Source organism: Lepisma saccharinum, chromosome 1 (genome assembly GCF_977018435.1).
Source record: "Lepisma saccharinum chromosome 1, izLepSacc3.1, whole genome shotgun sequence".
In the NCBI taxonomy this organism is placed as follows: domain Eukaryota; kingdom Metazoa; phylum Arthropoda; class Insecta; order Zygentoma; family Lepismatidae; genus Lepisma; species Lepisma saccharinum.
This window is the reverse complement of record NC_139229.1, coordinates 172,817,557-172,843,935: the sequence shown is the minus strand read 5'-3', so window position 1 is coordinate 172,843,935 and position 26,379 is coordinate 172,817,557. Positions and strand designations below refer to the sequence as shown.

Below are 26,379 nucleotides of genomic sequence, written 5' to 3'. Positions count from 1 at the left end.
AACATTCATGCCCAGGCCGGGATTTGAACCCAGGACCCCTAGTGTCGTAGTGCAATATGCGTACTTACTGTGGTGTCGCTGCTTGTTCCCAAAAATGTTTCAACACCAAGTGAACATTTTAATTATATATTAAGGAAAGCCGTGGTAGCTCAGTCGTTAGGGCGTCTGACTACCATGCGAGAGACCCAGGTTCGATCCCCGGCAGGGGAGAAATGAAACTTTTTCAACCTGTTCAAGCGGCTCTGGCACCCACGCAGCATCGTATAAAGTGGGTACCTGGAGGAAACTCTGGGGGGTTAAGGCAGCCATGGTACAGCCAGGGGCATGGTGCTAATCACATCACACCCAGCTCGGCCGAGATCAAGAAAGTGTGGAAAATTTGAAGATGTCAGACTATTGTTTTTGTTTTACTTGCATGACTGCATTCCCCCTGCTTTCTCTTCCTCTGTTCCCACTTCAGATTCTCGGCACTCCTCCGTGTCTTCGTCGGTGGAAGATTTGGCCTTCTGCAGTGTCAGATCTATTTTGAATTCATCGTCTGATGTCTTCTTCTCCTCCAAGCTTTACTTGGAAAATTTGAAGATGTCAGACTATTGTTTTTGTTTTACTTGCATGACTGCATTGGTGTTTTATTTCTATTATATCTAATTATGTAATTAATATACACCATGTCCCAAAATGATTATTGGGGTTTCAAGTATAGTTTGTATATTGCAACAGACAGAGGTGAATGTTTATATCGTACATGTATGATAAGAACGGCTGTGGAAGTTCGCTACCTTGAGTGTTTCCCATCAATCACAGTGGCGTAGGTGTATTACAAGATGGTGACTATCATGCAGGAGTCCTTTTGTGTCATTGAATTTGCAAGGTGTGGTTCTGCTGTATCAGTTCAGTGAGATTTTCGACAGTGATTTGGAAGTGATCCTCCATCCGATAACAACATTCGTCGATGGTTTAATAAGTTTCAAACAACTGGATGTGTCTGCAAAGGGAAGAGTTCTGTATGTCCAAGAGTAATAATAACCCATGGTGCAAATGCCTTGGCCTATCTACCAACTGTCAACCTCACTCTCACCTGATCCCGAGGTGGGAGAATCTCCAACCAATTATGGGGTGGCATGTGGTCAGCACGACGAACCCCCAGTCGTTGTTGTAGGTTTCCATGACCAGGTTACGGTACTAATTCGTAGCTCCCAAATTTCCTCACGATGGTGGGTGGTCACCGTTCCCATACACAGGCCAAAATCTCAGGAGAAAAGTTGTTACGCTTCCCCGAGGAGACTCAAAACTGTGCACATCCTGTAGCCAAAGCCCAAAGCATGACGCCTTAGATCACGGTGCGGGACGGATGTCCAAGAGTGTTGAATGAAAGTGTTGGGAAGAATTGGACTACCGGATGGATGTGTGCCATGTCACTAAAGGTGCTCACATTGAACATTTATAACGTACACTATGTAAACTTGTTGAGTTGTTGTTTTCTCCCATATAAGCTTTGTCCTTGTACTCCACATATAACGGAAATTAAACGTCTATGAAAGCCCAATAATCATTTTGGAACATGCTGTATAATAAATAAGAAATATTGTGGTAAACCATGTCCTATTTCCAGAATACACCACTGGTACTGACTAATCTGTTCCACTTACAACACACACATAATTGCCTTGATTAAGAATTCTGAAGATTAACCGTATGAATTCGATCCCATAATTACCTTAAGTTGAGTTATGATCCGCTGAACCTCCCACAACTGTTCCTCCCTCCGTTTGGAAACGTAGCCTGCGTTCATCTCCTGGTGGATTTGATTAAGCAAGGACTCCTGCTTCCTTATCTCCTCCTCTATGCCGGTGGGAGTTTCAGGCAGCGCGGGAGGAAGAAGAGGGCTGCCAGCACTGATAGGGGGGATGTATCTGCAAAAGAGATAACAGGCTCACTAACAAAGGGTAAGGTCAGAGCAGATAATGGGCAGATAACACTACTCGGAACATGGCTGTTTCCTAAAGATAAAACTACAACTCCTGCTCAGTGTAAAAGCATGAGAAATGTTTCCCAACAAAAACACTGTGCAAATCTATCATAAATATGCAACCTAAATTTAATTCTCGGTGGTACAACGAGTGTGGATTACACACAGACGTAAGTATTGTCTTGTTTGTCTACATTGATCAGGGAACTGATGCTCGACTGCAGTTTTAGTAAAAATTGAATGAACCACCAACTGGACAACTAACTAAAATATATCGTTTAAGCCACTTTAGTGGGCCAAGTGCGTTGGTGCAATGATCCATGATTTCACTACCGATCACTTTTTATGGAATTACGAACACATTTATTTTCCAGATATTGTGGCACAACATCTATCCTTAAGACAAAAATACATTGCACAAGTAGGTACAAATTTATTCTTTAAAACTGTGATATAAACATATACAAAGGTCGGTCAAAAAGTAATGCACAATCCACTGTAGCTCGGGAATGATAAGGATTAGGGAAATTACATTTTGTAGGTCCTTGGTCCTTGGGAAATGTCACTCAATGTATGATCCATGTGCTTCACTGCACTGCAGCCATCTTTGTTTCCATGACACAAATGCACTTTCATAAAACTCTTTAGGTTGGTCTTTACACCACGTGTGATGATCTTTTGCAAAGTTTCTCCAAGGATTTTCCAAAATGCTTTCATGGCATCATTACATGTGATGAAACCTGGCTGTTTCATTACGATCCGGAGAGCAAAAGGCAGTCTATGGAATGGAGGCATTCCGGATCTCCATGGCGAAAGAAGCCGTGACTTGCCAGGTTACACAACAAATTGATGGTGACATTCTCTTGGGATCCCATGGGGGTGAATTGCATAGACTTTCTCGAACATGGAATGACCATTAACAAACAATGTTATTTTTGGAACAGAGAGGCCAGAGTTACGTGTAACGGTCATCAAGTTGCATCACGATAACGCACGACAGCATGCTGCACTCATGACAGTTCAGAACATTGGCCAACTGGTATGGACAGTGGTGCCACAACCCCCATACAGTCCTGACCTAGTGCCATCGGATTTCCATCTGTTTCAACAACTGAAGGCTCATCAGCGTGGGAAACAGTTTACAGATGACAACGAGCTCATTGCCTGTGAAAAAGTGGTGTAAGACCAACCTAAAGAATTTTACGAAAGTGAACTCGTATCATGGAAACAAAGATGGCTGCAGTGCAGTGAAGCACATGGATCATACATTGAGTGACATTTCCAAAGGACCAAAGCTTCTACCTCCAAAATTTCATTTCCCTAGTCCTTACCATTCCTGAGCTACAGTGGATTGTGCATTACTTTTTGGCCGACCTTTGTATATATCTAGACCCACACCTGGAACACCTATTCTACATTACATTTATTCCCATCCTGACTTAATAAGAAGTTAAAATTAATTAAAAATGAAGGGTTCTATTATTATTAGGTCTATGTTACTACTGTCTTTAATGGAAAAAGACAATACAGTATTTACTTCTGCTGACTGATAGTATCATTGCTGGAGGTCATAACTATGTTCATTTGTGTTTATTATTATTTAGAATTTGTAATTGCATGGAGTAGTTTCCTTCCATGTATTGATTTTCAGTTGACAGTGCTGGTGATTAGGCTTTGTAATACAAGACAATGTTTTGCGTAACAATAACACCGTCCACCATTTTACTATGAATGCAGTACACTCAAGCGTAGCATACTTAAGAATGGGGCACTCAAACGATTACAAGCGAGCAAAAGTGGTGCATCCATGAATGAGTATGGCATGAATGTTTTATGGTGGTTGTCCCTCATCTATTTTGACAATTTATCTTCATTTCCAGGATTAGCCTAAAGAGGTAGAAAGACAAAATAGAATAAGCAAAATTCAAGTACTGTTACATCCAAAATTCAAGCAAATAACTGTAAAATGTACCAATTCAAGAAATGACAGTAACAATCAAATCAAATGACCACTTACTTCTTCAATACTGTTCCTTTAAATAATGTCTTGCTGTGAGAAAACAAAGCATTCAATACCCTGTGGCTGATCTGCATGGTTGGACTCAACACAAGAGCAATGTTTTGGAAATTCATCTTGTTCTGCTTCTCCTACAGAAAAGGAAAAGAAATTGAAGAAACACATAGATGAATGAATACGAACATTTTATCAGCAGGGGTAGACAAATGTAGGGTGCCCGGTCAGGATGGCACCTGAAAATTTTTACCTGGCACCTGTATCTTCACATTTACTTCTAAAAAAAATATTTGAATCGTATTTCAAGTTTCCTCTTAGAAATTTCCATTATTCTTTTTCTTTCAATAACGAGCACAGTATATGTTTTTGTTGTTTCTGTGTTTTCTGTATTTTGGTGGAAAATCAGATACATAACGCAAATGTGTCTTAAAAAATCACTTTTAATCCAATCTTGTACTAATAAAATAGTTATTAAGGTCAAATTTCAAAATGTGTAGCTTTATCTTAGTTGGACTCATGGTTCTCTTAGCCACTACTTGAAAAATATATAAATAACGACTCCTGAATTATTTTTAGTTTTGTTTACCCCCTGCTTATCAATATACTAAAGTGCCAATATACCATTTATACAGGTTGATAACTGATAATACATCAATTGACTATACTACATATAAATGATAATACATATAAATATTAAAAACTTCAATGAGACGGTGAATACAGGAATGAATATCCAACAACTGCTCCATGTGTTTGCTCTCTGCTCTGACATAAACTATTAATTACCATTTACACACTAACTGATGTTGTTTGAAGATTTCTCATTTAGGCCATTTGGTTTGGTATGTATATCACATACTTTTCAATTATAATTGGACTAGTCTTACTGTGAGAGAAATATTATGCTGGTCAGACACTCTATTTTTTGACAAAACTTAAAACTTTGCCAATAGCCGTACTTTTAACAGCTTTGTAATCAGAAAGAAAAATCAGTTTCAAATTTGCTGATTTTCGTGATTGACATGAGCACCACTTACCTTTTCAATCACATGATTCATGTGAACAAATATCCAAGCAAGAAGTAGCCTATTGCATGCTGGGAGTTTCTCCATCAAGGCTACAAACTCATCTTCCCTCCGTCTTGTATCTTTTAAAGCAGACACTTCTTCAAACTTTGGCAACAATTCATTTGTTAAAATTGGTTCTGGCAATTCTCTAAAAATAGAAGGACAATCATTATTAGCATTGGATAGCTTTCATGAAACATTATGCTCAGTGGTGTATTTGCAATTTCATACACACCATCATAATTTTACAAATCAGATGTAATTTCTTCTTTCCCACATGACGAGAGAGAGAGAGAGAGTGAGAGAGTGAGAAAAGTTGTTTCTCTTCATTTCTTTCTCTCCAGGGAGGAAGATTGAGATTGTCTTTTTCTAGGACTGGTCTGGCTATCTTGGAGAGGGAGGAAAGAATGACAAATTTATAATGAAGAAAACCAAGAAGAAAGATATAAGAGAAGGAGAAACTTATATTTTCTGTCTTTCTTCTTCCCTTTTTCCTGCACCACACCCCTGGCCACCTTTACCCCCCTTTCCAAACATTTCTTTGTTCTCTCTCTCTCTCCCTTTCTTTCTTTCTTTTCTTCTCTGCTCTTCTTCTTCTTTCTTCTTCCTCCTTCCTTCTCCTCCCCCTCCCCAGGTACCCACGGATCCCCCTGTATTTATCTCTCTCTCTCTCTCTCTATCTCTCTCTCTCTTTCTCTTTCTCTTCTCTCTAGCGAAGTGCATTCAAAGCATTCAAAAATCATTTTGTCCAACTTGTAGAAAATGATTTACAGTCATGAAAAGATAACTATAATATTAGGGCTCAGATGATAGCACTGGTGATTGTACCAGATTAATCACAATATGTACACAAAATGCGAAATGACACTTTCACAGAGTCTAAATATCGAGGAAATTATGTAAAATTTCCAAATACCATCATTCTGTGCAAATATTTGCACCATTTTATGTATAAATGACACTTACTTTAATATTCTGATTGTTCTGTATTTGAACCTGTGAATATTTTAAAACACAGCTCTGGTAAATGGAAATGATAGAGATGGAATGGAATACTAATTTATCAACATCTATAAAGAGCCTGCATAAATTTAAATTGTTACTATATACAAGTATTGGTATTGATATTGATGCAACGACCCTGCGTGGTCACCACATTTAGCGATCCTGTGTGGTTGCCATATTCTTTAAAATGTTTTATTAAGGATGATTAAGAAAGCATGCAAAATGCCCTGCAAGGCTTATGCATTCAGTTTATCTTTTATCTAATCTAGGGTGCATTGTTGTTAAACATGAAACTTGTATTCTTTTATTTCTTTGAATGTAACTTGTTATTGTAACATTAAGTCCTTTAGCACACAAGGGTTAAGATTGTATTACCATGTGCTTTCAGTAACTTTTTATGTTAGTGATTTTTACAATGTAAAAACATGATAATTCATAGCACATAGGTTGCAACTCTTAAATTTGAAGGGAGTTTGCAACGCTGGAGCCAGCTTAGTTCCGATCTTCTGCACCCACCTCTGTGCTGCTATTAAACAGTATATAAACGATGCAGCCAGACCCGGAGCTCAGTCGATTAAAAATATCAGTGATCGATTAGTTCGTATGAACTTTCCAGCCTGATCATTATCAGTGCGTAGTTAGAGATCGGTTTGTTCATTGAACTCTCCAGCGTAACTATTGCCTATTTTTGAGGGAGCAGGAAAAGGTTTATTATTCATATTGCCTTGACTCATCTCACCCAACAGGTTAATAGGTGCCAGGGCCAGAGTTGATATTCTCCTAGTGATGAGGCATTGCTTAATGGCCACGGTGGCTCAGTCGGTAACACATCTGACTACATCTGATCCCCGGCTGGTTCAAATCCGGGAACTTTTCTAACGATGGAAGCGGCCCCGGTGCCCACCCAGCATCGAATAACATGGGTACCTGGGGGAAACCCTGGGGGGTAAAGGCGGTCAGGGGCGTGATGCTGATCACATAACCCCCACTCACGACCGGATCAAGAAAATGTGGGGCGTTACCCCCACACCTCCTATACGCCTTCATGGCGTTGTGCTAAGCACAGGGGAGCACTCTTCACTTGAGGCCTTGCTTAAAAAGGTTTATTATCTGGAGCTCAGATACCGACTGCGAAAGACCTGGTTCCAATATCTAGTCTGGATGCTGCCTCGACCAGGATCCAACAGCCAAGCAGCCAGGAGGAAAAGAAGAGAAGCAGATAGCCTACCTGCCAGGTCTGCCCTATACGAGCCTGGTGTGTTACCCTTAGGTCGTGGTGGCCCACGCCCAAGTCTCCTGAGTGCTCCCAGACCTTCCCTTTGTACCTCGCCTTCTCTTGCTACTGACTGGACATACCAAGGGACCTGTCCGTTCCCTTGAAGTAGCCTGATTGACACTGTGGTATCCTTTGATCACAACACTTTTGTGATTCCACGCATGTTGTCCCCAGGTGGCGTGGCACGTGTCAAATACAAAGGCCGCTATTGGTTACACACACTAATTGAGGTTCCTAAATTAAATAAGTGTGAGTGTGCTAAACTGGTAATTTACATGCGTGTGTAAATATAAATAAAATTTTACTATTTGATATTTTACCTTTCCTTACTAAACCCGGCAAGCCCTGAGATACTTTGAGTTCATGTCTATGGCTGGCTACATGCTAGCACATATGGGTAGACTTTTGCATCGCTTCCAGGTGTAGTGTGTAGCACACGGAAGGAACGTTACAACGAGTATTGCCATTGGTTCCAGGTGCTATTGGATCAACCCTAGTAATAATTAATTTTCTAGGTAGGAATACTGTGTAAAGGGCCCTGCACAGTTTATATAAAAATTAGGAATAATTTTGCATTATTTTTATAACATTTAGACCTTTTAGTTATTCTGATAATCACGTTAAACTCAATATATACATTATTATACTTTTAATTTCTCTACAAGATGATGTTTATGTATGGGAACAGGGTTTCGGCAGCTAAGTTAATCATAAGAACTACTGAAAAATACTGTGATATATTCATACATGATTGTACATATCTACGTTTCTTTAGTTGACGAATGATTATTACTTTTTATTCTTGCTATGAACAAACGTGCCAGTACATGGACCATTATGCATTGTCAGAACAAAAAGGCACTCTCTTTGCCATACTATGTAAGTCAGGAGATAATAATTACGTCAGTTCACACAGTTCACACTGTGCACAACTACAATTAAATACAGAAACAGTAATGGAAAGTGCCAAAGAGATAGACTGGAGTAATTCAACAAAATTTAATTTAAATAAATTACAAGTGCTTGGCAAGGTGCCAAAGATAGAACAACATTAAAGGGACGTTTCCAAATGTTGAAAGACATCTATCTCTTTAAAGTAGGACCTTGTTACATTGCACCTCATACCAAAATGATGTAATTTACATATTGTTACTTCACAATTATATTATAAATTTCATACCTAAGAAATTGCTTTAATAAGCTAGTGACTATGGGAGGATCACAGTCGTACAAGTTGACTGGTTCTCGATGATTGTACATTTTTCTCAGCTGCTGGACTTTGGATTTCATGCCAGATGATCGATAAATACCCTCATAGTTCAGACCTAGAAGAAACATTGCACGTGCATGTATATTACAAAGCCAATAATTACACATAAAATTGATTTGATCACATACATATTCAGAGGCTAAAACTATTATCAAATAATGAATGTACTTGATATAATTATATTTTACTTCAACTATAGAACATCTGCTTCTCCTCATACAGCTGTTATTAAAACTACTATATAATTTAGAGTTCAACACTCAATATGGATCAATAATGTTAGTGGCAACGAAATAAATAAGAACACTTTCAAATTTATTGTATATTCTATCCAAACATCTAACATAACGTCAAATTTCCAACTATATTCAGCATGGAAATATAATAAACACTATTTTGTACAATACATTAGGAGATTCAAGCAAGTCTTCTCAGGTTACCAGCCAACATTGCATCCAACGTTTCTAGTACATACAATGGATACTAACGTTAATACTGGCTGGTAACCCAACAACACTTGTTCAAATAATGTTGTCAGAAAAGCTACAATTTTTACATTAGGAAATAACACACTATATTACCATTCTTCTTGAAGGTGTGCATTGCTTGTTATTATAACTAAATGAGCCAGCTTGGTGGCCAAGCATATTAAGTGGTTGACTTTCAACTAGCCACAGAAGTTCCGAGGGTTCTAGCCTGGACATGGGTATTCTTTGTGATTGTCCCTTCATCAATTTCATTTAATCATCACTCATCATCGAGATTAGCTAAAAGTGGTGCAAAAAGCAACATGAAATAAAAATAAGTGTGCAACTAAATTTTAATTCAAATTAATTAAAAAGTTTAAAGTGGAGATACTTCACCTTGACAAAGCTTGCTTCTTTGCTAATAACACTGTTAACTGGATACATACAGGCAGAGAATCAGACTAAATGGCATAAATGATGTTTGAAATAAGGTAGAATTTTGTTCTATTATTTACCAAATTACTTGTTATCAAGGACATCATATATCACCAACGTGGATGTACAGACAAGTAGGCATAATACTATTTTCCTCCAGATTTGCTGATTAATTTTTTAAAAATATTTAGTGTTCACTAGTCATTTAGGGTTCCTTGTAATTGTCAGGTACATACAAATTTTTTATCACACTATTACATGAGGGCATAGTTTAATATATTTGGTCCATACAGCAAAATATTCTTAAGCATGTATGTGCTAAACTTGCAGTCTAATCAGACCTTACTGCTGCAATATTGTTCTGCATGTATTGCAGTGGAAACTCGAGAATACATCCTTAAGGGGCTGTGGATAATGAACTTAAAATGCAGAAAAATTTAAAATCCAGAATTTTGTCTTCTTCATTAACTCCTCCAGTCCTTATCCCAAGTAAACTTAAGTGTCAAATTCCAATCAAATATTTTTATCCCGGGTTATCTCATGTTTGTGACTATTTTCAGTCCTATGTTTCTATCATGAATGAATTCGTGTCAGGAGTTTGTGTGTTTATTTTTTCCTCAACAGATGTCATTCGAAGCATGGTAAAGCGTAAGCTTGGAAAACCTTGTGTCCTAGTGGAAATCTGTTGGATAATTTCTTGTAATAAAAATATTGCATTTATAACTGTGTAACTTTGCCAATGGAGTTCTTGAGTGATTCTGATGGCAGAATTAGTGACCAGGAACTAGAGTAACTAGTAATCAGGCCATGACAATTCAAAAAAATTGAACACTGTAAATCTTAGTAATAGCATATAAACAAAACACAGTAATTAATATAGACTTATAGACTTTTCACCAAAGTCATACAATCTTTAAGCACAAATATGGTTGCTAAGATTTGTATTTTGATTAAAATTAGTAACTGGTTTACAGCCCGAGATAACTTGGTATAAAACTTTTTTTGACATCTATTTCTGTATATTCTGACAGATTTATGAAGAAATAATTGCAATACATACTATACGGCGTACACTTTTAGACGAAACATGAGTTCAGCCAATACGCAGCCAGTGCTATCGCGCTGCTGCCAAACCAACTGCTAGCAGAAAGGAAACGCAGAGATTTCGCCGTGTCCAATATTCAGCTTTTTATATATAATGCATGCACGTGATATTTGAGTACAATGAAATATATAGTAAAGAATTCTACACAGAATTATATCATATCACTGCAGCATATAAGAGAAACTCGTACCTGAAAGAAGTTTGAAGGTATTTATTGTAGAGGAACTGCAAGGTCATCATCATCACTCTCGTTTCTGTTTTCTGGCATGTTTCCCAGAAGATTTGAATAGGGGTTCACCGACTTCTGTGGTAGATACCTTACCCTGTTATATAATATGCCACACAGTATGCACACAGACACCACACACTTTAGCCGTAAGTTCTCGACTCTGAGAAAACACTGTTTCAGCACGCACTTCTTCCGATGCCAATTCCTTGAAGCAAGAATACACTAGATTTCTGTCTTGTGAACGTAATATTTTACCCTTGGTGCCTGTACTACTTGTAATAGGTTTCGAGAGCGACATTATTAATTTGATTTCATTTACTTTATTTTATTTAACTTTTCTGTCACTTTTGGCTAATTGTGAAGATGGGAATGAGCGATGATATGATGAAATTGATGGGTGGACATTCACAAAATCTATGTCCAGGCTGGGATTTGAACCCGGATCCCTGGCATCGTAGCGCGATATGCTAACCACTCTACCATGGGGGCCGGCACGAAATTATAAGTAACACTCGCAGAACACACACTATTGCATAACTATCGAACATAAGGGCTGGACTTAACAGTGCTTCACAGTTCAAATCCCGGCCCGGGCATAGGTGTTTGTAAGTGTCCCTTCATCAATTTCATCATATCATCATCCATCCTCATCTTTGCGATTAGCCAAAGGTAGCAGAAAAGCGAAGTAAAATAAACCAACATTTAATCAATCAATAAGGGCCATATTGAATCGTCTCACAACTGTTCTTCGTGGCGTACGAGTATAATTATCTTACACCGCCCTTGTTATGAAAACGCTGAACTGAAAGTGACTCAGACTCGCAATGTTCGTAAACGCCCACGACAATGAAGGGCCATTGTTCATACTTTACCAAGACACAACTCAGCGGGGTTAACAAGGTGGCAAATAAAAAAAACAGCCGGAACACTGAAGGAAAATGAAGGGTCGTTGTGTGTGTGTGTAGAGATGCGCTATTTCCCTTGTTTCTTCGAGAAACGATATCTCCGGCTGTAGGCGACGGAAATGCATGAGATTTGGACAGTCAGGTTCATAATGTCGTGTCCCATGCAATGATGAACCTTTTAGTTGTGAGTTTTATAAAGAACTTCTTGCGTGCAAAAACATTACAGAACACGGAGCTTAACTTGCTCGCCGCAGTTTCCTAACTGTACAACGTTGCACTCCTGCTATTGGCTGGTCGCCAAGGACACGCTCTCCGTAACTCCGCCCGATATCGCTTCTAAAACCGTGCGTCGTATAGTCTACATTAAAGTAATTAAAATCGATAAAAATATTGTAAAGTTTAACTTACAACCTACCTTGCTCTTCCACAAAATCAATGCACTCTCTAACTACAACTGGAATGTCAACACCATCATGGCACCTGCTTCTTTCAACAGCCACTTGCAGGCAAACACCAAACACTGGCTGTTCATCTGGACGTCAAAATGAAATAATTACATTTTAGTATTGGCATGCAGAACTACTTGTTCAGTAAATGAATAATAGCAAGAATATACATAGCTCAGTCTTTTAATAATCTATTCTGTGTATTTCCAACATGTTCCTGTTATCTCCCTACATCAGCATGATTTTACACACAACCATTTTCCTACATTTACTTCAACACTGCATAGCTAAAGTCTCTTGTGTCACTATATTATAACAAAAATGCACTTACTGTGTGTTTTATTTGTATTCCTCACAGAAAAACTTAAGAGGCTGTCATAATAGAATAAAAGAGAAAAGATTTTATGTGTCATGTGACACTCTTACAACCAACTCTTGAACAAAAACAAGAAGAAAACTAATAATCACAAAAATGCAAGAAATACTATGTACATAGCCAAAGATAAAAGAATATAATTAATCAGGTACGACCTAGTCTGGCCATAAATACTGTTACGTACTATTTTGTGAATAAGTTGAATATGGTTTCAGATTTTTACATTTTCTTTTAGTATGTTACACTTACATGCATTACACACAAATAGCATCAACCAGTTTTCAAAATGTCCACTTTACACAGGCTCAAAGTTTCTCTGGCAAGGCCGCTATTTCAGCACGGATGGTGTCGATGGGAAAGAAAACCATTGCTGCCATCAAGGATCACTTTACAATTATAGGGTGTCTATTCTTGCAGACAGTCATCTCTAGCACTGGCCACAGTTTGCAGTACAGGGTTTTGAAATCAGGGCTATCAGATGGTCTATCAACAGTGGAGATGAAATAGAGTACAATGGTCTCCAGTCACCGTCGCATCATCCTCGTCTTATGAGCTCGGGTAGAATCTTTCTGAAAGCTCCAGGGTTCATTGTGAAACATTGTTTGGTTCAACGGCACCACAAGAGGCTCCAGGACACTTCCCAGATTCACTTTCGCACGGGTTTTCACTAAAATGAGGCCTGGTGGAACTCTCATAGCTCACCTTCCACCAAATCATTACTGAGGAGGGTTGGTGGCATCCATGAACTTTGGGAACTCTCTCACGAACTTCTCGAGAGCTTGAAGCATACACTCTTTCATTTTAGTGGTTAAAACTTTCTTCAGTGGCGAACACTTCCTCATCAGTGAAGAGAATCCTGCCAGGCCCATTGGCACCGTACCACAACAGGAGCATTCTCGATTTCAGTTCCATCTGCGCCAGTAAATGTCTAGTACTCCGCCGGTAAGCTCCAACTCCAAAGTCATCCAAGACATTGATTGTCTTGAAATGTTCAGCTTCCATGCCATTATCACTTTCTTCCTGGTGGGATTTTGGCAGACACGAGCCACCACTGCTTTAACAGCCACCGCTGTTCATATGGTGCGAAGTCGACCAACTCTTGGACGAGTTCTTTCACACTACCAGTCTCAGTGAATCTATGGATTGTCCATTACACAAACCTTTTGCTGATCTTCAGGATTTTTAGGGTCTGGAAAATCTCAGTGTGTGACTTTCCAACCATATGCAGAGCAATTACGGCTACTCTGTTTTCATATTCGCACCACGAAGATACACGCTTACTCTTTCACACTTGAACACACAATGGTCAGGAGTGAACTTCCGGGCAAGCATGGTTCATGAGCATGATTACCAGATGTACAGTCCAAGCCCAAAGTTTGTAACAGTATTTATGGCCAGACTAGGTACATAAATTTCCTGATACCAATAACTGATATTCTACTGATCCAATAAAAATTGAAAAGATTCAGTGAAGAACTATAGTGTTCATTAACCACCTTATGTCATGTATGCAACTAGGTAACTGCAATGGGTTTTACCTTTCGAAAAGACATTGTAAAAGACAACGTTCACAAATGTACGAATTTCCACTTCAGTTACTGGTTAAATGCACAAATACAGATAAACAATAAAGTACACCAGAAGGGTAGAAAAGATGCAACTTACCCAGGTCAATACTTTCATCTCCATGCTTGGACTTTTTCCTTTCTTTGAGCTTTAGCTTGACCTTTCCTTCCTTCTCCTTCTTCTTCTCCTTCTTGTCTTCCTTCTCACTGTCCTTGCTGTCTTTCTCCTTTGACTTTTCCCTCTTGTCTTTCTTGCTGGGGAACTTGAAGGATTTTGATTTCTTGGACTTTGAAGGGCTTCTACAAAAGGAAATACAGTTCAATATACAGGGTGTTCATAAAACAATAGCAGGGTTTCACAAGACAGATTGAGCCCTCGTTAGAATTTTGACCCTTTTCCGCAATCGTTATTCACTTTCCCTTTCTTTGCCTGTGTTCTTTCACACACAAAAAATCCAAGGACAAGACCAAAATAATTCTATGTCCTGTTAACACACCACCCTTACACAGGTTGCTCCTGGCAGAAAAAACTCAAATAAACAACTAATTTGCATTTTTAGCCCTGGGTTCGCATCCCATCCCTCACCAAAGCGCTCAGAACTAAATAATAAAATGACAGGCAAGAACTTACGAAATTAACGTTGCAGGGTTGTTGCTGAAAGTTGCAGAAATGGGCTTTATACATTTATTTACATCGATGGAACTGCCTTATTCTCTGTACGCTGATAGCAGTCCGCTGAAATCCGTAAGATAACTTTCCACACTCTCTCTCTCGAAATTTCAGTTTCAGACACTCTGTCACCCATCCGCCAGAGAAGCAATATTTATACTCACTCACTCGTGTGGGGGGAGGGCTGAAGGTTCAAATCCCATTGGCTCATTTAAACTACACTCCAGAGAACTTGTGGAAAAACCAGAAATTTACAGAATATATTCACAGTTGAAATTAAACTAACACTAATATATGATCTGTGGCCGTGGTGGCTCAGTCGGTAATGTGTCTGACTACCATGCTAAAGGTCCCGGGTTTGATCCCCAGCTGGTTCAAATCCGGGAACTTTTCTAACATTGGAAGCAGCCCCGGCGCCCACCCAGCATCGAATAACATGGGTACCTGGGGAAACCTGGGGGTAAAGGCGGTCAGGGGCATGGTGCTGATCACATCACCCCCACTCACGACCAGGGGGACACAGGAGAACACTTTACATTTTTTTTTTTTACTAATATATGATCTGGCCAAATTACACACATAAATGAATTACCAATACAAACAGTTAGTTATACATATGTAAAAACACACAAAAACAAATACAGTGTGTAAGCAAAGCTGACGCTACCCTGCTAATAATGTTGGTGACTTGAAACAACGAATAACTGATACAGTAATAATAAATCATCAGTTATTAAACATGAAACTGTAGAATAGTTTTGGAACAGCCTGTAGTATGTGGAGAAACATAATTACTTGTGCTGAGAGAATAAAGAAACTTCTGTTGCTAATTTGGCAAAGGTATAAAATTTGATGGAATTTGAAATAAGGAGGGGAAAGGGGGGCAATTCATTAAAACAAAAACTTACTTCAATTCCAGGTCCATTTCTTCTGCTGAGCTCTCCCCTTCCAGTGCAGCATATCCTCTGTCCTTCTTGGATTCCTTCTTGTCTTTCCGTTTTCCTATCAGAAGGTCCTTCTTTGATGGCCTCTCGTGGGAATCATCGCTAACTGAAAAGTAGAAAGAAGTACTCAGCAAGCAGCTGTAATACCTTCTGAGGGAGGAGGCACTCATATGCTGGCTACAACGGCAGCCGAGTTCCACTAATAGTGGGTGGGGAACAAATTTGCAACTCTCCACCTTCACAGGAAGGAAGGGGCAACGGGGCATGACATGTAACGAATGCAAACAACAGGCTTGAATAACAAAAAGGGGGTCAATATTCATACAAATCCAATTCACTATAACACACCCACACCAATCCTTCTGTTGGTTAACAGCAGTTTTTATATACAGGGTGTATCATTAATTGTGGTCAATATGTTAATGAAGAATTCTACACATGGTGATACAACAGAAATGTTTCTAGGTCGATCATCTAGTTGAGATAAAACTGAAGGCATAATTATTATTATTATTATTATTATTATTATTATTATTATTATTATTATAGTATAATCCATATGCATTTAAGGCCTTTCCAGTGGTGTAGTGGTAACATCATCACCTTGTAATCAAGGGATCCAGGGTTCGATACCCAGTGGAGACACATGGCAAGGAGGTTCGGATTCCACTTTAAACTGTACGTCCAGTCCTGGTTAGCCTTTCTGTGCATAAAGTGGACTTAAAAAACAAACCAAATACATATTCATTTTTATAAAGTAGTGCATGTTATTATAAAAAATATAATGTTCTAACTGTTCCAGCACACAAGGGATGCTGAGGTAGGGTCTCACTAATTCTTGATATCAACCATCATGAAGGTGATGTGATCAACACCATGCTCTGGTTCAGTGGCGGAGCGTGACTTTCCAACAGTGTAAGCCTAGCATGACGAAGGCTATTTCCCGTTGTGCTTATTTTTGGGCTGACATGGTTAGTGATTTATCCAAACACATCGACCCCCCCCCCCAATTTTTTCAGAACACTTCCCTGGAATTTTTCACCAAATTAAAAATTCTGGATATCTGATAATTAAGTCAGTGTTATTCCTATCACAATGAGTAACGTATCGATAAAAAATATGCAAAGTTAGATAAAATGAATAATAATAAACAAACGAAAACAGAAGGAAACAGAAAAGTGCTGAATACTTTTTACAACCGCATAACCAAATATCAGCTCCGTATCATGAATCGCAAAATCGGCGCACTTTATTTTTCGTTTCTGTTACTATGTCTGCTAGAGAAGGAAGGGGTGGGCCTATCTATATCCACAAGTTTCTTCTTGGCCACAAAATCCTTGATGGACAATGGCGTCTTCAACAAGTTCTCCACCCCACCTCACAATCACACTCATTTTATTCCATAATGCACTTCACTACTGTATCACACCACAGCACAGGGACGACAGTCCGCTTTTCAATAGATGGAATTCGCAAAAGCAATACCTCGAGACTTTAACAAACACACAGCAAGAAGGGGGAAACAAAAAGAAACCAGATCCAAAATCGGTCACTGCTCAAAGCAGTGATCTTTCGGACTGTGAGGGGAATATCCCTTTCGGATATAAATAAATTCCCTCTCTTGCCTTAAAATTCCCTATATTTAGTAAAAAAAAATACAATATAAAAGAAATGCTCACAAATTGTAGGGATATATCCAGAAATTTCTATCAAAGGACATGTAAGTGCTTTCTTAGGATAGTGTAAAAGCAAATCTAGCACCTAAAAGATCATAAACAGGCTTTTCGTAGGTTGTTCGAAGAGTGTTTGAATCACGGACTATGTAATTAATAATATTTGGTTCACTTTGACATGGAATTTGTAAAATTGGTTCAATCTTCAGTTTTCATTAACATTTATTTCACTTTTTAGCTCAATTATTACCAGCTGAGTTCATACATAAACGGAAAACAGAGTCTTAATATGTCTAATGTTTATGCTCTCCTACAAGCGAAAAACAGAAACAACAAGAATTTAGCACATCAATGTGTATCAAGTTTTCCCGTATCTCGCTCATTTCTAGGTTTCTCCTTTTTCCCCTTCCTGTTAGTTTTTTGCTTCAGAATTCCCTGTTCCTGGGAAAAAACCTCCTTGAAGCACCACCGGCTCAAATTTCCTTTGCAGTCAACCATTCATATCCGACAACGCTGGAGCCCCTCCTCTTGCAGGACCTGTGTCTCGCTAGCGCGTATTCAGTGAAGCCAACCCAAGCATAATGGTGCTAAATCTCGCACAAGTTTAAAAAGTCGTTTGTAAGTTGGAGATATAAATAAAACAACAGGGCCGCTTTTCGTTGTGGTTGAATTTTCTCAAACTTTTCACATAACGTGGAACCCATGCCGCTGGTTGAACCATTCGAATTTATATTTGTTTTTGTTATAAATTAATATTTATAATATGAAAATCCCAGAACAATTTAGTAGTATGTAGCATAATTTCGGAGTTTAAACGACATCATGGATGTCCAGAAGGGGCAAGGGGAAGAGACACTTCCTGAAAAATGAATGTCAACCATTTTCACACATATAATTTCATTTCAGTCACATCAAATAGTTTATTATTGTAAGGGCGTTGCAGAAAAATGTTAACTTCAAATTGAATTAGTATATTTTGAGAAGGGAAATATACCTAGTTTACCCTAACCCCTGAAAAAAAATACTTTGCTTAATCCTCCCTGGTGGAAAGAAATACTGCGGACGTCCATGAACAACACTTTTTCTAAACATGAGGTTTGCAACGCTGTTGTAAGCCTCTGCCCGTAGGTTTACACACCTAGGGTTTCAACGCGCTTTTCTCCCTATATTCCTTGATCTTCTCCTTCCAGATACGGTGGGCGACGGTAGGCACTGCTCCTTCGCGGTCAGAAATTTGTAAGGCAACATTCAGACGGCTTACAACTTTCCCCAAGCAAAAGGCGGGAGTTCTCATGTGCAGTCTGGTGCTGAAGTGTTGCAATCTAACAAACAGGATCTCAAAGACTGGTATCGGGCCGAGTTGAACTTTGAAGTTTTTAGGAATTTTGCCATATAATTACATATATTTTACTAGAACTAATAAAGTGTAAGCCCGGCTTACACGGCTTACATGGACGCTCCGCGCCTGCTCTGGTTGCCTTTACCCCTGCCCCCTCACGCATGCAGGGATCGAACTCACTCTCCCAGTCTCCCGAACAAATTTAAACCTCCCAGAATCACGAGATTTAGTGTTATTATATTTTTATTAGTATCATTCTATTTTATTATAGTGTGAATTTGCCTAGCGAAGAAATTTCTTATTGCACACCAATGCTCGTGAAATACTAGTTATTGTTTAAGAGGCAATATTTTGAAATTCGAACAAAGTGAGATAGTTGTATTTTATGATTGGCTTCATTTTTTTATATGTTGAAGTAGGTAATGAGAAATGATTATTGTGCAATTTTGAGACCTTGAAAAAATTTTCCCTCCCCTCTATGCAAATGTCAAAGTTCAAGGTCAGACCGCCCATTTTTCATGAAAAGTGAAACATGGGTAAATTTGGAGTGCTGTATCTTTGGAAATCAACAACATCCCGAACTTTTGTTTCCGATATACTGTTAATATAAGACTGTTTGCTTATATACATTCAATTGTTTTGATGGGACATTGTTGCTTTCCATTGTTATGCGGCAACAAAGAGGTCCAAAATGCAGTTTTTTTTCCGTTTTCGGCCCTTAATATCTTCGTTAAGCAACAGTACCCCCAAAGATTTGTTTACTGGCCATTGAAGCTCACTATTAGGACAAGCTACCTGATATAGCAAATTACTGGGATATTGATAATGTTAGCAGATATAACCCTTTGAATACTCAAAAATTGCGAAATCCGCATCTTTAGAATTAGGCCTATCTCAAAACAGCATCAAGGTAAAAAATACACTAAATATGCCAACTTGTAGGTGAATATATGTACTAACACCAGGAAATTAAAAAAAAATAAACTTTGGGGCCTCGTCCCATTTTCGAGAAAATAATCTTTAAAATATTAGGGAACCTCAATGTAAATTATCATACTTCCTCCCCTATTAGAAAGTGGAACAGACATTTCTCCTACTTTTCTTTGTTCCAAATGGAACAGCCCATGTCTCGACAAGTTATGGGACAGTTTTAGTTTTTCTTTCTTTGATGGGTAGCGTAGTGGTAACGTCACATCCTTGCAATCAAGGGTCCCGGATTCCGAACAACTTGTACCTCAACCTTGCATAAAACCTAGGACCCCTTGATTACAAGGATGCGACGTTAGCACTACGCTTTTCCATCAAAGAAAGAAAAACTAAAACTGTCCCACAACTTGTCAAGACATGGGCTGTTCCATTTGGAACAAAGAAAAGTAGGAGAAATGTCTGTTCCATTTTCTGATAGAGGAGGAAGTATGATAATTTACATTGACGTTTCCTAATATTTTAAAAATTATTTTCTCGAAAATGGGACGAGGCCCCAAAGTTTATTTTTTTTTAATTTTCTGGTGTTAGTACAGATATTCACCTACAAGTTGGCATATTTAGTGTATTTTTTACCTTGATGCTGTTTTGAGATAGGCCTAATTCTAAAGATGCGGATTTCGCAATTTTTGAGTATTCAAAGGGTTATATCTGCTAACATTATCAATATCCCAGTAATTTGCTATATCAGGTAGCTTGTCCTAATAGTGAGCTTCAATGGCCAGTAAACAAATCTTTGGGGATACTGTTGCTTAACGAAGATATTAAGGGCCGAAAACGGAAAAAAAAACTGCATTTTGGACCTCTTGGTTGCCGCATAACAATGGAAAGCAACAATGTCCCATCAAAACAATTGAATGTATATAAGCAAACAGTCTTATATTGACAGTATATCGAAACAAAAGTTTGGGATGTTGATTTCTAAAGATACAGCACTCCGAACTTACCCATGTTTCACTTTTATGAAAAATGGGCGGTCTGACCTTGAACTTTGACATTTTCTACAGGGGAGAGAAATTTTTTTTCAAGGTCTCAAAATTGCACAATATTCATTTCTCATTACCTACTTCAACATATAAAAAAATGAAGCCAATCAAAAAATACAACTATCCAAATATCCCTTTTTTGTTTGAATTTCAAAATAATGGTTCTTAAGAGGGATGGGGGAATAGAAGTTTAAATACATTGTTGCACTACAGAGTCTACAAAAGAGCTGCAGACATTCGACATTTCAGTAGGTACTCAAGTTAATCTAAGCTAATCGCGACGTGTTATTTTTCAGTGCAGGAGTAGCGAGTCTAGCAGTGAGAGATCACTCTTAAAGCTTTTGTAAGATTTATCTTATCGGAGTCGCAGTTCATATGCGATACACATTTTCATCCCTCGGTGTGACTACGTAGATTGGAAAGAACTCCCCCACTACACTAGGCGGTACATATTGTCGCCTGTTGGCAGGCACGATACTTTTTCTGTTTCTACTTTCCCACTCCTCTCGCCTTCGACCCGTCAACGGGTGCAGTGATTCATATGCCGTGATTTCAGTAGTGAAGTCTATCACCTACAGAGCCTGATAGGGGATTGTTTTCCCTCTATGTCCTTAAGAAACTCGGGGGAGAGATTTCAGTACTCATTATACACCTATAGTAATACCACCATAAACATTTCCTGTCGCATTTATGGACAAGGATAATAGCATGGTGCATATGATCTGAAGTTTTTAATTTATGGCATGGTAAAGCAATATGTGTAAGAACACAAATTACTAAGAAATGTTACGATTTTAATTTTTCAACATTATCATTATTATTATTATACAAGCATTCTCTCTCTCGTTTTAACAGTACCAATTTGTTTTAACATGCCTATCTCTTGTCCGCAAGTCCGAAAGCTAATCAATAAAATTGGAATGAGATACAACTATAAATGTTTGCGCGTGTGTTGTAATAATTTTACATCGTGCACACTCTAATGATTGATGCAATGCTTAAAGCAACAATCACGAAGGTTATAAATGTAATGTGGTGCGCGCAACCGCACGCACACATTTTTAAATAATCATCTACCCAACAACCAACTGCTACTGCATGTGTCCTGGTCGCTACAAATTCCTGGTTATTTTTATGTGAGAGTAATCAAAATTATATGAACAGTGGCAAGCACAAGTGTCGAAAGTATTTGAACGAAGGGGAGCTTTCACCTAATAATTTAGAAGCACGTATTTACATACATGATACTGATACACATGTGTTATCAGTTTATACCGTGCGTTCATTTCGATCTTCAGCCGAGAGATCGGGAGAAGCGTGGCGGGCGGCGCTGACGGAGATGCCGACATTTGCGGCCTGTAATGCCCGCTTATTTTTATGGACATATGCAGACATTTATATAAATATTGCAAAACGAGCACTAACCTGTGTTATAAGAGTACGGTTTTAATTTTAGTAGCTTAGTGGCTGTATGTGCCGATGATTTTGACACGCCCATCTCCTGTGAAACACGGCGTAGAGGTTTGTTTGGAGAACGTTCTAACGCTGCACCAATTTCATCGAGTTTTGCTTCGGTTAGAATCCGTCGTTTTTGCTTAGGTGCTTTACAATTTAACGATCCAGTTTCTCGTAATTTAAGGACAAGATGTCTAACCGTATCTCTATGTGGAGGTGAAACGCCTGGGAATTTCTGTACAAATTGCCTACACACGTCTCGACACGAGACTGTTTTCACGTAAGTGTCATACATAAGAATTCTTTGTTCTAACGTGAACCTTGCGGCTGGCATTCCAATCGTCTCTTTATACTTTTTCATCCTATAAGCCCTAGAAATGTACCCATAATCCCCCCTCCCCCCTCCGCCCAACTAGTTCTTGAGTCTTGACATATTACTACTGAATCGCATTTCGGCACTAATTGTCAGCATTGGCACCTAAATGTTACACATTTGTCCCCAAATAGCGTCTAAATATCGAAATCGAACCCTGATACGTACGCATAATATTGATGTACTACTCAACATTATGAACACCCCAATAAGAAAGTTGCGTGTTCTCCTTAAGAATTTCGTCATTTTACAAATCGTAATATAATTTTAACAAAAAACGTGGCATGCTAAAGAAGAATTAAAGAGTTTCAAAAATAATTGATTAATAGACTTAGTTTATTTTACTTTGCTTATCTGTCACATATGGTTAATCGCAAAGATGAGGATGCGTAATGATATGATGAAATTGAAGAAAGGAAAGTAGACCCATGCCCGGGCGGGGATTCGAACCTGGGGGCCCTTGGCATCGTAAAGCGTTGTGTTAACCACTTCGCCACGGAGGTCAGCATTACAAGGAAATAAACAGGAAATGGCATCCATGTTTTTAATATGCGAGAAACATTTGCGAGGAGGTTATTGAAGTAACAAATAATTATTACAAGACGAGGTGATGAAAATTATTAATATATCTGAAATATCGAGAGTTGATCTTGCAGTCTCTAAATGTACTTTTAGGGTTACGCAAAATCTTTACTAAAAATTGCTAGTGTAAATTTATAAGCTATTAAAATTTAAAACTTATTCCTGTTCGAAAAAAGAAACTGCCAAGTCAAATTAATATTTCGTAGAAATACATATATTTTTCTTTCATGAGGCCAAGAGAGTATTTGGAGGGGACGGTGGCTTGGGAAGGCTATAGCGCCGGATCTCGATCTGCAAAGGGGTTTTCAGTGGGAAAACATTGCTATGAAGTAGTCCAGAAGAAGGGGCGAAATTATTTTTTTTAAATGGCTCAAGAATACAAAGATATAAGTGGACATTTGACAAGCTTAGTCTAAAACTTACAACTGAAATCGTACGTGTGTGTAGGGGGGGGGCTACGTGAGGTAACACAGTGGAATATGATTAACAATACTAAAATTAAAATAAATATGTGGGAACAATAGAAATCAAAATATGTTGTAGCTAGTGATGGCGCAATAGTAAAGATGGAGGGGTAAATCATATATCCCGGGGCAATCATGTTTATTATTATTTTACATACGACACAAAAATGCATATTTTGGCTAAAAGAGCATTCCTTCAATTATTACTGGGGGCAGATAATGTCCCCAATGCCCAGACCGATACTGCCGAAATATTCACTTTAGAGAGAGAGAGAGAGACCTTCGATCTCTTCGTCTTTCAACCCGAACTACTCGTAGCACTACTCGACGTTCCGCTGTCGTCAATGTCTTTAGCTTTGGGACCGAACTGGAACTAGTAGTAAACTTCGTTACTTTACGGTATTTAGTCCTTTTCATTTTCGAATCACTAGATCTTATAAAGCTACCAATGGACACTGACTGATCACTAATCAACTTTATGAACTGTCACACTTACCTCTGAAGTCTCATTAACTGATTCTGTTGTACAGATCAACCGGGAAATTGAAGCTGCGTATTTATATCCTCATTATATTCTAGAACGTTCCGCAGATAAAACGATTCGTAAATATTGCCAGTAGTTCAACTCCTTCTCTTTTTCAAGAAGGTTCTCTCTCGCGTTTTCCAGAGATTAAAAAATTACAATGAATCCGAATCGCCCTACCTGTGGCGCTACCTTTGTTGTGCAGCTTCCAAATGTTGACAAGTCTCTACATAGTGTTCAATTTCGCTACGACAACACCGAAAGCGTAAGAAAAGTTTACGTGCAATATTATCAACAACAGGGTTATAGAACATTCTCCGTCTTGCCTTGATAAGTAATTCTCTCCTAAAATTATCGTCACATTATTCAAGAAGACAAAAACCTAATTTTATCTAGTGTAAACTGAAAAATTTCCTGGTGGGGGGGGGGGGCACGAGTTACGATCCCCACCTTGGATACGCGCTATAAACAATAACAGGGTTATAGAACATTCTCCGTCTTGCGTCGATAATTATTCATCTCCTTAAATTATCGTCGCATAATTGAAGAAGACAAAAACATAATTTTATCTCGTGTAAACTGAAAAAAATCCTGGGGTAGGGGGTTCGAGACACCTGATGCCCACCTTGCATACGCACTATTAACAATAATAGAGTAGAGTTATAGAACATTCTCCGTCTCGCGTCGATAATTATATATATTGATTGATTGATTTAGTTTATTTTACTTCGCGTTTTGTGCCTCTTGGCTAATTTGCGAAGATGAGGATGAGTGATGAAAGGATGAAATTGATGAATGAACATTCACAAACAACCAAGCCCGACCGGGATTCGAACCCGGGACCCTTGGCGTCGCAGCGCGATGTGCTAACCGCTCGGCCACAGGGTCGGGCAATAATTATATATATATATATATATATATATATATCAAATTATTATTACATTATTCAACAAGTCAAAAACCTAATATTATCAGTGTAAACTGAACAATTTCCTTGGGGAGCGGGGGGGGGGGGGCTCAAGGCACCTGATCTCTACCTCAGATACGCGCTATTAATAATAGCAGGCTTATAGAACATTCTCCGTCTTGCGTCGATAATTATCTCTCAAATTATCACCATATTACTCAAGAAGCCAAAAACCTAATTTTATCTAGCGTAAACTGAAAATTTTCTGAAGGGGGGCTTGAGCCATTTGATTCCCACCTTGGATACGAGCTGTTACCAATAACAGGGTTATAGAATATTATCCGTCTTGCCTCGATAATTATTTCTCTCCTTAAATTAACGTCACATTATTTTATTTGACACCACAAGAATCAAAAAATCTCATTTTATCTAGTGTAAACCGAAAACTTTAGGGGGGCTCGAGCCCCCTAAGTCCCCCCTTGGATACGTGCCTGGGAAGCAGTCACGTTTATTACACCCTTACATTTACATACAACATTAAAAAGTTCTGCTTTTAGATCTCGCACAGTGACTTTCATAAAAATGGGCAATCCCGCATTTTTTATATCAATCAAGCTGTGGTATTTTAGATTACTTCCGTTAGTTTTCTGATAATAGTTTTCACAGCTTTCCATAGCATTTAGGCATGATTTAAGTTGACAAGAACAAAATAATCTTATTTCAAAACATAGAAAAAAAAGAAATCCAAACTCCCTTACATTGGAAGCCTGGAGAGAACAAAACAGGGGTTCCTTCGTAACACGATTTCTTGAAAACCGTTTTTCACATTTGAATCAACTTTGTGATAAATTGATTACAAAGGATGAATCTTAACAGTAAAAGTTGTAACTTTTCCCCTGCTACTATATTTTAGAAAATATTCATTGTCAAATATCTCAATATTTGCGTAAGGAACCAGCCTTTTCCGTGCCGAGCGTTTCGACGATGACGTAATTCATCCACGGACAACTGCGCATACAATCTGCGCCGCCGAACGAGCACCCCCTGACTGTAAACTAAGCGAACTCTCCAGGAAGGGGGGGGGGGGGCGTTGACAACCACCCTTGCATCAGAAGGGTGTGTGAAGAGCCTCGCACTCGAGCGGAAAGATCTCCCGGAAGTGCCCATTCTATTTCGATCAGGCAGATAATGTAACCAAGGCTAACAGACGCAGCCTAACTTCGTGCCTCCTTCGTTTTGCTTGTTGTGTTGCCATCCAAGCTACTTATATCTACCTTCAGGAAATATGTTTTTTGTTGTTGTTTCTTTGCCAGCACGATACTGATAACAATATTTGGTACGTTATGTTTA

General features: G+C 38.6%; 1 protein-coding gene across 5 annotated transcripts in view; it reads right to left on the bottom strand.

Annotated features, from left to right (window-relative positions):
• Positions 1-26,379, bottom strand: part of Rlip (Ral interacting protein) — a 67,863-nt gene that overhangs the window by 12,869 nt on the left and 28,615 nt on the right. For all 5 annotated transcript variants that reach the window (XM_083142742.1, XM_083142761.1, XM_083142751.1 and 2 more), the window contains 7 exons: positions 15,708-15,849; positions 14,230-14,429; positions 12,158-12,274; positions 8,512-8,656; positions 5,021-5,198; positions 3,987-4,117; positions 1,718-1,913 (listed from right to left, as the gene is read on the bottom strand). In XM_083142742.1, the coding sequence (XP_082998868.1) occupies positions 1,718-1,913; positions 3,987-4,117; positions 5,021-5,198; positions 8,512-8,656; positions 12,158-12,274; positions 14,230-14,429; positions 15,708-15,849 (1,109 nt within the window). The remainder of the gene's footprint in view (positions 1-1,717; positions 1,914-3,986; positions 4,118-5,020; positions 5,199-8,511; positions 8,657-12,157; positions 12,275-14,229; positions 14,430-15,707; positions 15,850-26,379) is intronic.